General features: G+C 41.3%; 1 protein-coding gene across 1 annotated transcript in view; it reads left to right on the top strand.

Annotated features, from left to right (window-relative positions):
- Sas10 (UTP3 small subunit processome component Sas10) overlaps positions 1-16,912 on the top strand; it is a 33,237-nt gene that overhangs the window by 15,927 nt on the left and 398 nt on the right. Inside the window, exons 3-10 of the mRNA XM_076175656.1 lie at positions 677-893; positions 3,421-3,539; positions 7,594-7,726; positions 15,763-15,880; positions 15,970-16,075; positions 16,179-16,279; positions 16,477-16,586; positions 16,684-16,844. Coding sequence (XP_076031771.1) covers positions 677-893; positions 3,421-3,539; positions 7,594-7,726; positions 15,763-15,880; positions 15,970-16,075; positions 16,179-16,279; positions 16,477-16,586; positions 16,684-16,844 — 1,065 coding nt within the window. The remainder of the gene's footprint in view (positions 1-676; positions 894-3,420; positions 3,540-7,593; positions 7,727-15,762; positions 15,881-15,969; positions 16,076-16,178; positions 16,280-16,476; positions 16,587-16,683; positions 16,845-16,912) is intronic.

The raw sequence follows: 16,912 nt of genomic DNA, 5'->3' as shown, positions 1-16,912 counted from the left end.
AAGATACTCTCTTCTCTTCCTCCACAACCACCAAATACCAGCCTCCGGAAACATATTCATAATCATATCACTCACCGCTCCATTAACACACTGAAAGACAACACACTGCTGCATGCCAGACCCCCTGATATCCACCCTTCTGAATCCTCTCTCCCACGTAAGGACAGAGTCCACTTGGCCAGACTGCGATGCGGTCACCACCCAGCACTTCTAAGCTACCAGAGGAGGCTGGACGACCGTGTTGTGAACAGCTGCCCAGGATGTAACACTTCACCCCATACCATACAACACATAATGGAAGACTGCATTATACACAATCATGCACGCAAACAACACAACATACACTCTATAAAGGATTTGTGGGAAAACCCAGTCTCGGCTGTGGCCTTCCTTGGGGAGACGGGACTGCTCGGACAGACAGTCTAGGGAACGACAACAACAACAACAACTGCCTGAAATTGATTCTTGGTGATTTTAGATTTCATATAAGGAGATATATATTTACTGTCAATATGAAAACAAGAATTGATACACATACTAAGGGTGGTGTTACATCTATCCCATAATGGGTGTTAGATTTAATCTTGAAAATAATTCCAGATTATTTTTAATATTAATATCTTATCTAGTCACACAAACATTTTCAGATGTATAAACATGTTCCTCTTTATTTCAGGAGCAGGTATTGGGTATTGGTGGGGATTCAGAGTCAGATGAAAGTGAAGGAGAGCCTAGCGATTCATCACATGATGAAAATCATAGTGATGATGAGTTTTTCATGGATGATGATGACATAGTGGATGCAGAGCAGGATGAACTTCCAGATGAAAGGGACTGGGGGAAGAAGAAGAAGTTTTATTTTGGAACAGATATGAATGACGAGAAAATTGCAAGTAAGTTGTCTTGTTTTACTTGTAACTATGTTGCCCACTTACAATTTTTTTTTTTTTCCCATCATAGTATGCCTTTGTTTTTTTTACTATCTCCCTTGTAAGGGGGAAAAAAGCCTTTGGTATAAGTATGTATGTATTTTGAATTTTTAGCTGTTGTGCTCCATATCCAGGTCACAAGTACAACTGCATATAACAGCTGAATCACCTCTCACTTCTCTCCACTTTCATTCACCAGCCCAGCAATCTTGTATTTACCTCTGTCACAGGACACAGACCACCTCATATTACACTGCCCTTTCCTGGCCATACCCAGGCAACACCACTGTATTGTTTCCATTAAGTGACTTATGGGCCAATTCAGAGGATGTTTACCAGTTACTTGGAAGCTATGGGTTTTCTGCAAGAGAGATCTGGGATAATAGATTGATTGATCACCCAGTGGAAGACCTGCAGTCCCACAGTGGCTGGCAAGGGTCCTCAGGGCCTCGTACAGATCTCTCTGGGGAGAAACTTTGGACTGTAGTCTGTGTTGTATTGGTGTGGGACTGTTTCCTTGCTTCCTCGTTGTTTCTCTGCAACCATTCCTTGTATGTATGTCTCTTTTCCAACACCTCTGTCCTCATCCTACATTACTTTTGCACACCTTGTTTATTGTACACATTCCATGACCCAGTTACTAGAGACCTGGTTACCCCTCTCAGAACCTGTTATGTAATGACTCTTTGCAGGACAAAAATTTAGTGAGGATCCCTAGTTCCTTCATTTTGTCCTATTTGGTCACCTGTGATATGCATGAGAATATATAAGGGAGATCAGGGAGGGATAAGGTAGAGTCATAGAAGTGGTTTAAGGGAACATCATTAGTACAAAATCTTATCTTCATTACTTTATCTACAGAGATTTTACTCTACCATAGACAAATGATGTGTGGCTCTAGTCCATACTGTAATCATGACTCTATGCCATCACTTCATCAGTACAAGGGTAACATTGTAAAGGAACTAAATATTTCTTAACTGAGTGACCTATGTGCCTGTCTGGTGGCCATTGCTCACATCAAATGTGATGTCTTCTTGGGATGGTGGCAGTAATATTGGACAGCTCATAGGGGTGGTGCAAGATCAACAGCAAGAGGACCATGAAAAAATTGACAAAGTAGCATAGACTGCAATTTCTCATAGCCATTGTCACTTGGACAATGCCCCCTACACCAAGCTCCTCGTCCCTTCCTCTGCCTTCCACCCCAGTTCCACCTACCACTGGAGTGCCACCCACTCCTCTGCTGCCGGGCAACCTCTTGGTCCTACGTCCACCTCTGCTGTAGGCCAGTGCACACTTCTGATCATACCAATCATGGCGCTATGGCTAGAATTGTGTATGCAACACCCCATCCCCTGCCAGCCACCCTTTCCACACATGCGTCCTGTCCTGGCCCACCCAGACTCCTTTTCGTAGGAATGGCAAGCTTGTTTGGAGTAGTGTGATCACTGTGCTGCTACTCAAGCTGCCAAGGTGCAACACCGGTATAATGAGTATGCCCAGCCCATCCCTGAATTAAATATTGATGAACAAATGCAGATTCAGGACTGTGTGTTCCTCTGTTGGGACAAGGCTAGGGTGGTTATGGGCTGTGACAGGTCCAGGGACTACAAAATCTACCTCTTGAGTGGGAGACTGGTGGCGCAACTGGCGCCACCTCCACCCAGTTGCCCCATGCCCTCCTGATGCCAACACTCCGGTTGTGTCCCAACCCTCAGTGGAAGACCTGCAGTCCTCATGCACAGATACCAACATGGCCCCCTGTTGCTTGCCCCAGCTTGCTAATAGATGTAAACCTTGTAATGGTTTTACGAGTGTGGTGGGGGAGGAGATGTGGCATAGTGTACAGTGCAGTGCACATAGCACAGCTTGGTATAGCACAACACGGTGATGCCCCAACCAGCAGCAACCCCTCTCGAACAAGGTTTTTTCAGATGGCCAGCTACATGAGAGGGTCAAGCATACCAGGCAGGACCACAGTGCCACATAGACATGAATGACTACTCAAACAGGTACCTAGGAGGAATAAGAGGGAACATAGGTAGGATTGCTGACATTCGGAAGCATGCTGATGTCACAACTACATAACTGTACCCAGAGCACTGAGCTGCTAGGTAGAGTTGCAAAAAAATTTAGATGGAACATCAGCAGCATCTTTACCCTGTGAGGCAAAGGATACGCCCTGTTGGGGCCCATGCCAACATATACCTGTTAGCATCCCTGCATGCAGCATGCACCCTCTTGTTTGCACAATCCATTGATCAATAAATGTATAAATTGTCCTACATGCACTTCACTGTTGACCCCCATTGCAACATGGCTAGCAACAGGATGTATGTATTGGTTATTTCACTTTGAATGCTGCCCATACCTGAAGTCAGATATTTCAAGTTACTGTACTTAGTATGGCCAGTTTTAGTATTGATCAAAGGTAAGGTTGAAAAAAATTACTTTTACAGTGTTTTTTCTTTGTCTTTCTTTTTTCAAGGGAATCTTTATAAAGACCGAGAGGATTTGAAGGCTTTAGAAGAAGAGACTGCTAGAAGACTTCAAGATCGAATGGCTAATGAATTAGAAGACTTAGATCAAGATGACCTTCTGCCACAGGTAATTAATGTTGTTTCATTTATTTATATATATACATATATAAATATATATATGATATATATATATGATATATATATATGATATATATATATATATATATATATATATATATATATATGATATATATATATATATATATATTTATATATATATATATATATATATATATATATATATATATATATATATATATATATATATATATATATATATATATATATATATATTGTATGTATATACCAAGGGCTTTTTTCCCTGTATAAGGAAGGTAACCAAGTCAAAAGGCACATATACTCCCATCCCCCACACTTTCTTCCCTGTCATCTTAACTCCTTGTGGATGATAGGTCATCCCTGTATCCTGCCCTCTGCCCAGGGTTAGAAGCTATGAAACAAGACGTAGTACATCCACAGCAAGGCTGCTTTACTTATTATGGTGACCCCCTCTCCTCTCTGTCTCCTCACATGGAAGAAGAGAAGACTTGCTGTCAAAATATCATTTACGCATAACCACTCCCTACCCCCCCATCCCCCAGCCCCTCCCTTCCTTGCATCACAGTATCATGTATACACAACCATTCTCCACTCCCCCCTGTTTCCTGACATTCCCCTCTTGCTCAGTGCCCATTTCACTCCATCTATCCATCTTGTCCTCAGTTGTCCCCTCAAGTTCACTCCATCCACTTCTGCCACACCTCTTTTACTAATCTTTCATCTCTCATTCTTTCTATGTGTCTGAACCATCCCAATACTCTTTCATCAGCCTTATCTGCCATCTCCTTTTCCACCCCTGCTCTTCTCATCTCATTTCTCACTATCCAACCTTATAACCCCTACCATACTTCTCAGACATTTCATCTCAAACATATTTGAATTTTTCTATGTCTTAAATTCCATGTCTCACCCCTCTATATACTCTCCTCTTTGCATCCATTCCCAGATGCCTGTTTCTCATGACACTTTTTAATCCCCCAAGGCATTTACTTGTTTCTCTCAGTCTACAATTGACCACTCCTTCCTTTCCTGCCACATGAAACCCCTAATGCCTAAAGCTATCCACTTCCTCCAGCCTTTCTCTGTTAAAACTTCCAACTCACTGCCATCCTCTCTCCATTTACATCTCATCACCTTACTACCTATATTTACTTTCAATTTTCTGCAATCATATACCATCCCAAACTCTGTCACTAACTTCTTTAATCCCCCTCTGACCCTGCCTCAAGCAGTGTCATTAGCAAACAACAATAGGCTCACTTCCCAATTTTCTCTATTATCTTTAACCATCTCCAGTCCCCTGCCCAATATCCTTGCACTTAACCTTAACCCATCCATATACACATTGAACAGTCATGGTGACATGTATCTGTCAAGCTGTGGCCACTTTAGAATCCTGTTTGAAGGCTTGATTTGAAAGAAAAATATTGTCTCATTCAGGTTCACGGAGAAAGGAACATGAAAATTATTTGGATGTATATAATCAGTGGTGCTAAGGAGGTGCTAAGATAAGAGGGAGGGTGGAGGGGAGTGGAGATGTATGCAATTTGTTGCATACATCTATCACTCTATGTGGGAAGCTGTTCTTTTTCAGGTCTCTTCTGTAGTTATCCTTTTTGAGTTTCATTGCATGTCCTCTTGTTTTTCCTCTGTCCCATTTTAATAGGTCCTCTCTATCAAGGCATTCTTTTCCTTTGTTCCAGGGTTGGTAATATCAGTTCAACCAGTCTTCGTTCATATGTTAGGTTTGCAAATGTTGGGACCAACTTTGTCGTTGCTCTATGTATTTTTTCTAATTTTCTTGTATTCTTTTTTGTACTGGGTGACCATATCAGCGCTGCATATTCCAGTTTTGGCCTTATCAGTGTTTGTAATGTTTTCTTGATCATTTCTCCGACTATTTTATTTATTTGTTTATCCGGCGACATGTCTCTGGTGATGATTACTCCTAGGTCCCTTTCAGAATTCACTTTCTTTACTTCTTTTCCATCAATTTTATACCGTCCTGTTATTCTCTTCTTACCTTTTCCAAATTCAATTATACTGCACTTCTTGATGTTGAATCCTACTTCCCATCTCTTGCTCCTTTCTGAGACTTTGTTCAGATCCTTCTGCAATGAGTCACAGTCTATTTCGGAGTTTATTCTCTTTAATAATTTTGCGTCATCTGCAAAGCAGCTCGTGTAACTATCAATGCCCTCATCTATATCATTTACATATATAGCAAACATTATCGGAGCTAGTACTGACCCCTGTGGGACGCCACTACTCACTTCTTCCCATTTCAAATACAGTATTTGTCTCTGAACACCACTCTAATTTTTCTTCCATGTAGGAAGTCCTCCATCCAATTCAATAGTTTCCCATGTATGCCTCCTATTGTTTCCAGTTTATATAGTAATTTTCTGTGTGGTACCTTATCAAATGCCTTTTGTAGGTCTAGGAATGCACAGTCTGCCCAGCCATCTCTTTCCTGCAGTATATATATCAATCTTGAATAGAAACAAATTGGTAGTACATGATCTTCCTTGTCTGAATCCAAATTGCCTCGGGTTCAGAATATTATTCTCCTCCAGATATTTTGTCCATCTATCTTTGATGATTCTCCCACAAATTTTGACTATTGTACTTGTTAGGGACACCGGTCTATAATTTGTTGGGTCTTCCTTATTTCCCCCTTTATATATTGGCACTATATTGGCATTTTTCCAGTCTCCTGGTAGTTTTCCCTCTTTGAGAGAGCATTCTATTATTTCAAATATTTTTCCTGTTAGTTCGTCTATAGACATATGGTGTTTAACTCATCAGTCTTGTCGTCAACTGCTACTTTTTTTGGTGTTGTTGTTAATGTCTGATGTGAACAATCCTGGCTTCTCTTGCAGAAGAGCTATGACCTCCAGGAAACTGGCAACAGCATCTGGGTGGGATCATAAGTTACTAAGGGAAGAGATACTGTATTGTGTTGTCTGGGGATTGTTGGTGTGGAGTAACTGCATCCCTCCTACTACTTTCAACTAGTGATATGGGAATGACATTTGATTACTGGACTGGGCCCAAGATTTCTCTGTTGTCCACTTCAACTGTTCAGTATTTTTCACACCTGGTGGGCTGACAACTAGTAACTGCTCCCCTCCTACTTCTTTCAGTTGGTGATATAGAAACAGTTCCACACCAATACAACACAAACAACAGTCCAAATTTTCTTCCCAGAGAACTGTAGGAGACCCCAGGGACTGTTACCAGCTGTTATGGGGCTGTGGGTTTCATAGTGAAATACAAAGAAACAATTATTATTGTAGATTCAGTAGAGATATTCACTGGCCAAATGGGTTAGGGCTTTGCTACTTGTGGCAGAGGTCGAGTTGACAGTGGTTTGAACCCTGTCACAGGTGAGTTGGACCAAGGGCATGGATAATTAAATTCCATGCTACAAATTCCTCTGTAAAGGGCAATGTTCTAGCCTCCTAACAGGGGGAGTTTTATGACATTAAACTGAATCACCATTATTATTTGCATTCCACATCATCCAAAAGGAGCTAAGATGAAACAGAAGACAAATGGGTATGGGATGGGTGGAGGGTGGGTGGAAATCTTTGTTGGGTACTTCCATTATAAGGGGGAACAAACCTTTTGATAAATAGGTGATGATGATATGGATTAACGTCACATACTCCCTCCCTAATGGGAGGCTAGGATGGTGCCCCTTTCAGAGGACTTTGTAGTGTGGACTTTAATGAACCATGCCCTTGGTTCAACTTTGCCAGTGGCAGGATTCGAACCACCATCCCTTCAACCTTCGCTGCAAGTAATGTCGCTCTAACCCACTCAGCCAACAAGTGGTAGTATTGAAAAATATTCGTATATTGGGACCCCACTTTATATGAGAACCTATTGTAACTCCATGTATGAGAAGAAAGGGTGAAATGTCCTGCAAAATAAGAAATAAAGATATCAATATAACAAACAAGTATAGCATCCTTCATAAGAAGTATGAAAGCCACTATATTAAGAGTAACATGATGCTGAGCATAATCCTTTAAGTGTAATTACATTTTTTACAGGAGGAGGTACCAGTCAAAGATCAAGATACATTTACAGTTGACACCGATCCATCTCTTCTTCCCATAAAAAAAAGGCTTCAGATTTTGAATGAAAAATCTCCTGAATTTCTTCCTCTTATTAAAGACTTCAAAGGTAATTTTATTATTACTTGAATAAATATAATTCATGAAAAATTAGGGGATTCATGTATTATGACCTCAATGTTACAATCTAATGACCAGTCACAAGAAAAAATAATTACTTGTATGCCAAATTATGGATCTGCTGTGAGCTACCAAATTTTCTTTGTACCTCTGCATTATTAGGCCAACCTCTTTCTAGTTGAATTTAACTTTAATTAGATATATCCTGTTACTCTCATTATATATTTTCCCACCCATGGCATGTCTTTTTTAACAGAGTGAATTCTGTAAGCAATAATATCTATCAGAGGAAGGATAACCATTTTCCAATGCCATTCATGTAGACTGGGGATGAGTGATAGGGTTGTTTGAGTGATTGTGCCAATGACTCTAAATGGAGTGGAAACTTGGAATTTGAAGAGCAGAAAGGAAGAACATAAATTGTTTGAGATTTATACATAGGTGTTGCAAAGATGGATAGAGCAAAAAATGTGGAGGTGAAGCAGAGAATGGGAGTGGAAAGATAGGGTAACTCGAAGAGTTCTGAGATGGTTTGAGCATATATAAAGAATGAGTGTGGAAAGACTAGCAAAAAGTATTGTGAAAAGCAGAAGTGGATAAAATGAACTAGAAGGCAGAATGAGATGCATGGACATTGGGGCATTGGCTGCAAGAAGAATGGCTGTAGGGCAAGGGAGAGGTAATACTAAAGATAAGAATGAATGGAGAATGGTTGAGTGAATGAAAAAAATTATGCAGACAGAAGGGATGCTCTTCTTTGCCCCCCCCCCCCTTTTTTTTTTTTTTTTTTTTTTCTTTTTTCTTTTTTTTTTTCCCCTCTCTCCGAGTTGTTTGGTGGAATACAAAGATGACACTTATGAGGTGTTAAGACGGTAGGGGAGGCAAATAGGTTATGGACAGGACTTGGTGGGTATATGCTTTGACTGCCCCCCCCATGAGGGAATTTATTTTATTTTATTTATTTATTTTTTTTATTTTTTTACCCCTCCCCATTTTGCGATTTTTAAAATTTCCACCAGTTTTGTGCATTAGTTTTTCCATTTGTTTTGACACAGTCCAAATGGATTTCTCCCCATCTGCTTTATTTTTTCACATGCGGGAATGAGAAGGGATGGTTACTGTGTGAGTGCAGCAACACTACTGTGGATGTGCTGTGTCTTGCTACATTACTTCTAGTTAGTCCTTTTTTTCTTTAAGGAGGTTGTCTCCTGTGTGTATTTGGGATTAAATTTTTTCTTTAGCCTGTGTATTTGGGATTAAGTTTTTTCTGTAGCCTCTGGAAATGTGTTTTTTACTTGCCTTCTGTTATAGTGTTGGTTACAATGTTGGATAGAGGTAGAAATGAGGAGTGGGGGTAGAAAAGGAGATGGTAGGTTGGGATGATGAAAAAGTATTGAGATGGTTTGGACACATAGAAAGAGTGAAGAAAGATTATTAGTCAGGTGAAGTGACACAGTTGTTCAAATTGGGTTAAAAGCATGAAATTTGGCAGAATGTTAGACTAGATCCTTATGAAGATTTTCAGATATGGGGCCATCTCGAACCCTGCCCTTGGTCCAATGTTATCATGGCAGGGTTTAAACCAAAAGTTCTCTTGATCATGTGTTGTTATGTCTCTTCCAGTTCAGTGGTAAATCTTTATTGGGAAGTGATCAGATTATAGGTCTTGCATGGTTTCTTGTGTAGTTTGAGTTTGTATGGAAGGTGAACACATTGTTGTCAGAGTGTTGGTTGTTGTCTTGGAGAGATTTTCTGGTGGGATTGTTGCTGAAATTGTTTAGGTTGGGGAGATGTTCTAGTATTTTGTGTCCTCTTTCATCTGCTGTTTGTGTATTCAGCCAGATTGGATGATGTGCATTCAAATCACCTGCCAGTAAAGGATTACAAAGGAGGAGCATGCTGACAGGAGACCTTTTGGTTTATAACTTGGTCGAATGCAAAAAATAATTATATGGTTTAATGTCACAAACTCCCCCCTATTGGAAGGCTAGGACGGTGCCCCTCACAGAGGACTTTGTAGTGTGGAATTTAATGAACCATGCCCTTGGTTCAACTTAAAGACCTGTATCAAGTCACCTCTGAGTTTGTTACCGAGTTGAGTTATTGGAATTGAGGGATGAAGCTCATGGGGTTGATGTAGTCATTAGGATAAATACAATTTTTTGATAGTTTATATTGTTTTTATTATTTGTTTGGATTGTGAGTTTTTTCAGTGATGGTGTCTGCTTATCTTATTTTGTTGAAGAAGGGTATACTACTGTATACTATAAGCAGTTCACTCAAAGAATCTTGGTCGATCCTGCGTTTTTGGTTGGCAGCCTTGCTACGATGCAACTCACTAACTTTTTCATATCTAAATATTTCAATTTCCGACCTGAGTGTTACTCTTCCAACCACATATGTTGGTACAACCATATTCAAAGACTCAAGAAGATAATGAATATGAGATGATGAAAGGCATAAACTAATCGAGATGCAAAAAACCATGAGCGGTATGTACTCAAGTCATGTTCAATTTTGACTCATGAGATTGATTGGGGTGGAGGGAGGGAGGGAGCAAGACGCTGTGCTTCCCGCCACCTGTCCAGTATCAAAAGATAATCGTATAAACCTTACATTTTCTCTTATGTGTCATTTTATGAGATATGTGAAAGCACAGTCATATTTATGACTATTTTATATCACAGAAGACATGTTAAATTTTACAACCAGCCTCATAATGACTGGACACAGCGATAATAAGTAAAATGCTGTATAAACATTAAAATTATATTCCTTATCTTATACATACATATACCAAAGGCTTTTTCCCCCTTACAAGGGAGGTAGCCAAAAAGAAAAAGGCATAAAAACCATTCCCACCCATTCCATCCCCAAATACACTCCACACCCCTCCACCCTCCCTCCTATCTTGGCACCTCCTGGATGATGGGTCATCCCTGCATCTTGTCCACTGCCCTGGGTCAGAGGCAGTGTCGCAAGACACAGCACATCCACAGCAAGGCCGCTTCATCAAATTGGCGACCCCCCTCTCCGTCTCCTCATGCAGAAAAGGAGAAGACAGGGAGAAATCCCTTTGGGCATGCATCACAACATCATCCATATACAACCATTCTCCATTCACCCGTCTTCTGTCCTCTCCCGTCCTTCCTCAACAGACATTCCCCTCTTCCCCAAAGCCCCTTTCACCCCATCCATCCTAGGTCACCCCCTCATGTTCACTCCCTCCACATCTGCGTTCCATACCTCTTTTACTAGTCTTTCTTCACTCATTCTTTCCATGTGTCCAAACCATCCCAATACTCTTTCATCCACCCTATCTCTCAACTCCCTTACCACCCCTGTTCTCCTCCTCATTTCTCACTCTAACCAGCCTAGTAACCCCTATCATACTTCTCAGACACCTCATCTCAAACACATTCAAACTCCTTCTCTCTTATGTTCCATGTTTCTACCCCATACAGTGCTGTTGGCACAATCACTCCTTCATACAATCTCCTATTAGCATCCATTCCCAAATGTCTATTCCTCATTACCTTTTTTAATCCACCAAGGCATTTACTCGCTTCTCTCAATCTACATTCTACCTCCACCTCCACTCCTCCCTATCCTGCCGCATTTGCACCCAAGAATCTAAAACTATCCACTTCCTCCAGTTGCTCTCCCTTAATGCTCACTTCCAGTCTGCTGCCACTTCCACCCCTTGTACATCTCATCACCTTACTTTTACCCACATTTATCTTCAACTTCCTTCTTTCACACACTCTCAAACTCTGTCACCAACTTCCTCAGTCCCTCCTCTGATCCTGTTACAAGCGCAGTGTTGTCCGCAAACAACAGCTGGCTCACCTCCCACTTTTCTCCATTTTGTTTAAACATCTCCAATCCCTGACCCACCACCCTTGCATTTACCTCTCACACCACCCCATCCATGTATAATTTGAACAGCCAGGGCGACATAACACATCCCTGACAAAGTCCCACCTTTACCTCGAACCACTCACTCTCTCCATTTCTAATCCTAACACATGCTCTACTACTCTCATAAAAACTTTTGACAGCTCTGAGAAGCTTTCCTCTTATCCCATATATCTGCAAAACCTCCCACAGTGCCTTCCTATCTACCCTGTCATAAGCCTCTTCCAGATCCATAAAAGCCAAAAAACATCCTTACCTTTTCCTATAGCTCTCACATATCTGTCGTACCACAGAAATCTGATCTACACAACCTCTACCTGTCCTAAATCCACACTGCTCCTCGCCAATCATTCCCTCTGTTCCTCTCCAAGATCCTCCCATAAGCCTTCCCAACTACACTTAACAAGCTAATCCACCTGAAACTACTACACTCATACTTGTCCCCTTTTCCCGTGTAAAGTGGAACTATATAGGCACTCCTCCAGTCCTCTGGCACTCTACTCTCTTTCCAGCAAACATTAAATAACCTCACCAGCCTGTCCACCATCACTGTACTTCCTTTTTTTAGACATTCTGCATGGCATCCATCCAAACCAGGTGCTTTACCTGCTCTCATCATCTTAACAACAGCCTTCACTTCATCCTTCCTTATTTCTCCTCCATTTTCCTCACTCATCATGGTTATTTTTTTAGCACTTCCCACTGCAACTATCTTTCCCTCCCTATCCTCCTTCACATTTAGCAACTCCCTAGAATACTCTGCCCATCTTCCCCTTACTGCCTTCACTTCCATTATCATCTCTCCATCTGCACCTTTTACCTTTTCTTCTCTACTTGATGCGCCTCCTCCTCCTCTCTTAATTTCTTTCCAAAACATCTTTTTATTACTTTCAAAATTATCTGTCATACTCTTACCCTGTTTCACATCTGTTTTCCTCTTTGCCTCCTTAACCTTGTGCTTTACTTCTCTTTTCTTTGTACCTCTCACATGACTCCCTTGTCCTATTTTGTAACCAATCTGTGAAAGCTCGCATCTTCTCTTCTACAACCTTCTTTGTTTCCTCATCCCACCATTCACTACCCTTCCTTCTATTTCCTCCTGTCCTTCTTGTTCCACACACCATATTTACACACTTTGTGACTCCCTCCTTAAACCATCCCTATTCCTAGCTCTATCCTTCACTCCCTCCCACTCCTCTCTCAGCTTCTTGTACTCCTTTTCACGTAAAGAGTTCACTCTAAGCACCTCCCTACCTTTTGTCCTTTTCCTCTTTCTCCATCTATCCTCCACTCTCAACTTACCTTCCACCAAAAACATGATCTGATATTCCCCCACTCTCTCCCCTTAGCACATGTACATCCTTAACTCTTCCTATTATACTCTTATCTACCACTACATAGTCCATTAACACTCTATCTACCACCCTTCCATCCACCACCTCCCATGTGTACTTATGCTTGACTTTCTTCCGAAACACTGTATTTGCTATCATCAACTCTCTTTCTAGACACATCTCCACCATCAACTCTCCACTACAATTCTTTCCTGGAACTCCACATTTTCCAACCACTCCGTCAATTGGTTCATTTCTTACCCTAGCATTAAGGTCTCCCAATACTACTACATTGACATTCCTCCCTAATCCCTCTATGCACTCATTTAAATCTATCCAAAAAGCCTCCCTTTCTTCTACACTCTTCTCACTACCAGGCCCGTATGCACTTACAAAAACCCACATCTCCTATCTCAGTTTCACCTTCATCCACATTATCCTTGAGGAAACCGTCCACTCCACTACATGTTTACCTATCTCTTCACTTACTAGTATAGCTACCCCTTCTCTCCCTCTCTTCACTCCTGAAAACCTCCCAGTTACACTCCCAGACTCACATTCCCCCTTCCCTCTCAACTTATTTTCACTCAAAGCCAACACATCCATCTTTCTTGTCACAAACATACTACCTATCTCTTCCCTTTTACTCTCATCTGTAGCACATTAAAAGACCCAAACCTTAGGGTGCTGGTTGGAAAACTCCTAGACCCTCTTATGCCTTTACTTTTTTTAGGAATGTCGCCTGTGGGGCTACAGGGAGAAGGATGCCTGGTCCAAATCCCTGTCCCATTTTTCTCGCCTCTTAAAATCCAAGTAGAAATACTTGGTGGCAGTATTCTTTTCTCCCCACCACGGGGTGGTGCACTATCGAGATGGAAAGCTTTGAAATAGGTGAACAAAGCCTGCTTCATCCTAAGATGTATATGAAATTCGTGTAACTTGTATAGTCACTGAGCTAAGTGAACAAATATAAATATATTTTAAGGAAATTTAAGGTTTCAGCCAGTTCAGTGGGGGAAGGGAGAGCAGGGCTACCAACCGAAAACACAGGATTGACTGAGATTCTTTGAGTGAATTGCCTATAGTGTCACGAGTCCACCTTTGTGTCTTGTGTCTCATCACATGTTCATGACCCTCTTCCCACCAATGAACTACTGCCTTGAAACAGCCCTAAAAGCTGAAAAATAAGTATCCTTGTTTATGCATGGTATCATGACTGGAGATGACCCTTCCACCTGTCCATGTGGTGGTATGTGTTTGTGTGTGTGTTTACCTAGTTGTATTTTCTGAGAAGGGGAGCAACACTTGTGGTGTACCATCTGTATCTCACCATATATGTGGGGAAAGTTTTTTTTTTTTTTTTCCCCTTCCCTCCTTCTATAACTGTCCTTTTTTAAGTTTCTTTACATACCCTCTTGTGTTTCTGTTATCCCACTTATACATGGATGGGGTGGTGCGAGAGGTAAATGCAAGGGTGGTGGGTCAGCAATTAGAGATGTTGCAACAAAATGGAGAAAAGTGGGAGGTGAGCCAGCTGTTGTTTGTGGACGACACTGCACTTGTAGCAGGATCAGAGGAGGGATTGAGGAAGTAAGTGATATAGTTTGGGAGAATGTGTGAAAGAAGAAAGTTGAAGGGGTGGAAGTGGCAACAGACTGGAAGTGAGCATTAAGGGAGAGCGACTGGAGGAAGTGGATAGTTTTAGATACTTGGGTGCGAATGTGGCAGGAAAGGGAGGAGTGGAGGTGGAGGTAGAATGTAGATTGAGAGAGGCGAGTAAATGCTTTGGTGGATTAAAAAGTGTAATGAGAAATAGACATTTGGGAATGGATGCTAAGAGAAGATTGTATGAAGGAGTGATTGTGCCAACAGCACTGTATGGGGCAGAAACATGGAACATAAGAGAGGAAGAGAGGAGTTTGAATGTGTTTGAGATTAGGTGTCTGGGAAGTATGATAGGGGTTACTAGGCTAGATAGAGTGAGAAATGAGGAGGTGAGGAGAACAGGGGTGGTAAGGGAGTTGGGAGATAGGGTGGATGAAAGAGAATTGGGATGGTTTGGACACATGGAAAGAATGAGTGAAGAAAGGCTAGTAAAAGAAGTACGAGAGGCAGATGTGAAGGGTGTGAACATGAGGGGGCGACCCAGGATAAGATAGATGGATGGGGTGAAAGGGGCTTTGGGGAAGAGGGGAAAGGACAGAAGACGGGTGAATGGAAAATGGTTGTATATAGATGATGTGATGCATGAGGTGGAATGGATGGGGGGTGAGGTAGAATGTGCGAGAAAAATTTGATGCAGCCCAAAGGGATTTCTCCCTGTCTTCTCCTTTTCTGCATGAGGGGATGGAGGGGGGTCGCTGATTTAATGAAGCTGCCTTGCTGTGGATATGCTGTCTTGAGTCACTGCTTCTGACCCAGGGCAGTGGACAAGGTGCAGGGATGGCCCATCATCCAGGAGGTGCCAAGATAAACCGTCTTCTCCTTTTCTGCATGAGGGGATGGAGGGGGGTCGCTGATTTAATGAAGCTGCCTTGCTGTGGATATGCTGTCTTGAGTCACTGCTTCTGACCCAGGGCAGTGGACAAGGTGCAGGGATGGCCCATCATCCAGGAGGTGCCAAGATAAGAGGGAGGGTAGAAGGGAGTAGAATGTATTAGGGATGGAGTGGGTGGGAATGGTTTTTATGCCTTTGTTTTTTGGCTACCTTCCTTGTAAGGGGGAGCCTTTGGTATATTTATGTACACTAATTTTTGCTTTTTTTCTTCTGTAGAAAAGTCCCTTGAACTTCACACAACATTAAAACCTTTGATGGAATTAGTTAAGAAGGGAGCCTTTCCCCTTGAGTCTGCAGCAGCTTTTGTCAGCACCAAGTTCCAATTAGTATTCAAGTAAGGATATATTTTATGTTCAGTAAGGAAGACATTGTTTAATCTGCTTAGTGTAAGATTACTATTTATGTATTTTGATGCTTTTACAGTCATCTCTGCACAGTGAGTGCTTATATAATGATGAAATGCAGTGATGAAGTACCAAGAAACCACCCAGTCTTGAGTCGTCTTGTTCAATATCGTCAGTTATTGAAGGTAGGTTTGGATGTACAATTGCAAACACACTTGACATGACCTCTTAAAAACAATTTGCATACTTGGCATTCTGGATTTTATAAAGAACAAATTTTTTCTTCAGGAATTGGAGCCCTGTGAGGAAGCATTGATGCCCTATCTACTCAAGATTTTGGCAGCTTCAAGAAAAAAGGAACTTAAAGTTTTGAAGCAGTCAAATAAAAGGTGTGTAGGAGGATATCTTGTAGTTGTACATATTGGAAGTAGAGACTTCAGGAAATTGAAGATATTAAATAGGTTTAGTTATGAAAATATGAGCTGTAATTACTGGAAATTTTTGAAGGAAACATAGGGAGTTAACTCATCTTAGGATTAAATTTAGGTCATTGACATACACATAGTAATTACTATTGTCTTTTTAGACGTGGTGACTCTTTAAAACCTCTTGCAATTTTGAAAAAGGCAAGATTGCAGCAGAGAACAGAACATGTTGAAAGAGAGGACTATGAAGTAGATAGCGATGTAGACAAAGGTCTGTATTTATGTCTATGTTTTTGTCTTGTAAGTAAACGAGTCATTTAGGACATGTTTTATTTCTTAGAGCTAATGGTCATTTATCCCTGCAATAGAAATGGAGGAGGTTGACACAGATACTGTAGAAAGAAGGGCAATAAATTATGAAATTGCCAAGAACAAAGGCTTGATGCCCACACGCACCAAAGAGCAGCGTAATCCAAGAGTCAAGTACAGGAAGAAATACCAAAACAAGCTGAAGAGGAGAAAGGGTCAGGTTAGTATTTTATTTTTATTCATGAGGGGACAGAAGGGGGTCACTGTAATAATGAAGCAGCCTTGCTG

The sequence above is a fragment of the Oratosquilla oratoria genome, chromosome 37 (assembly GCF_046742065.1).
Source record: "Oratosquilla oratoria isolate Oo_2021 chromosome 37, ASM4674206v1, whole genome shotgun sequence".
Taxonomy (NCBI): domain Eukaryota; kingdom Metazoa; phylum Arthropoda; class Malacostraca; order Stomatopoda; family Squillidae; genus Oratosquilla; species Oratosquilla oratoria.
The sequence above is the reverse complement of the archived record's forward strand: the minus strand, read 5'-3'. Positions and strand labels throughout refer to the sequence as shown.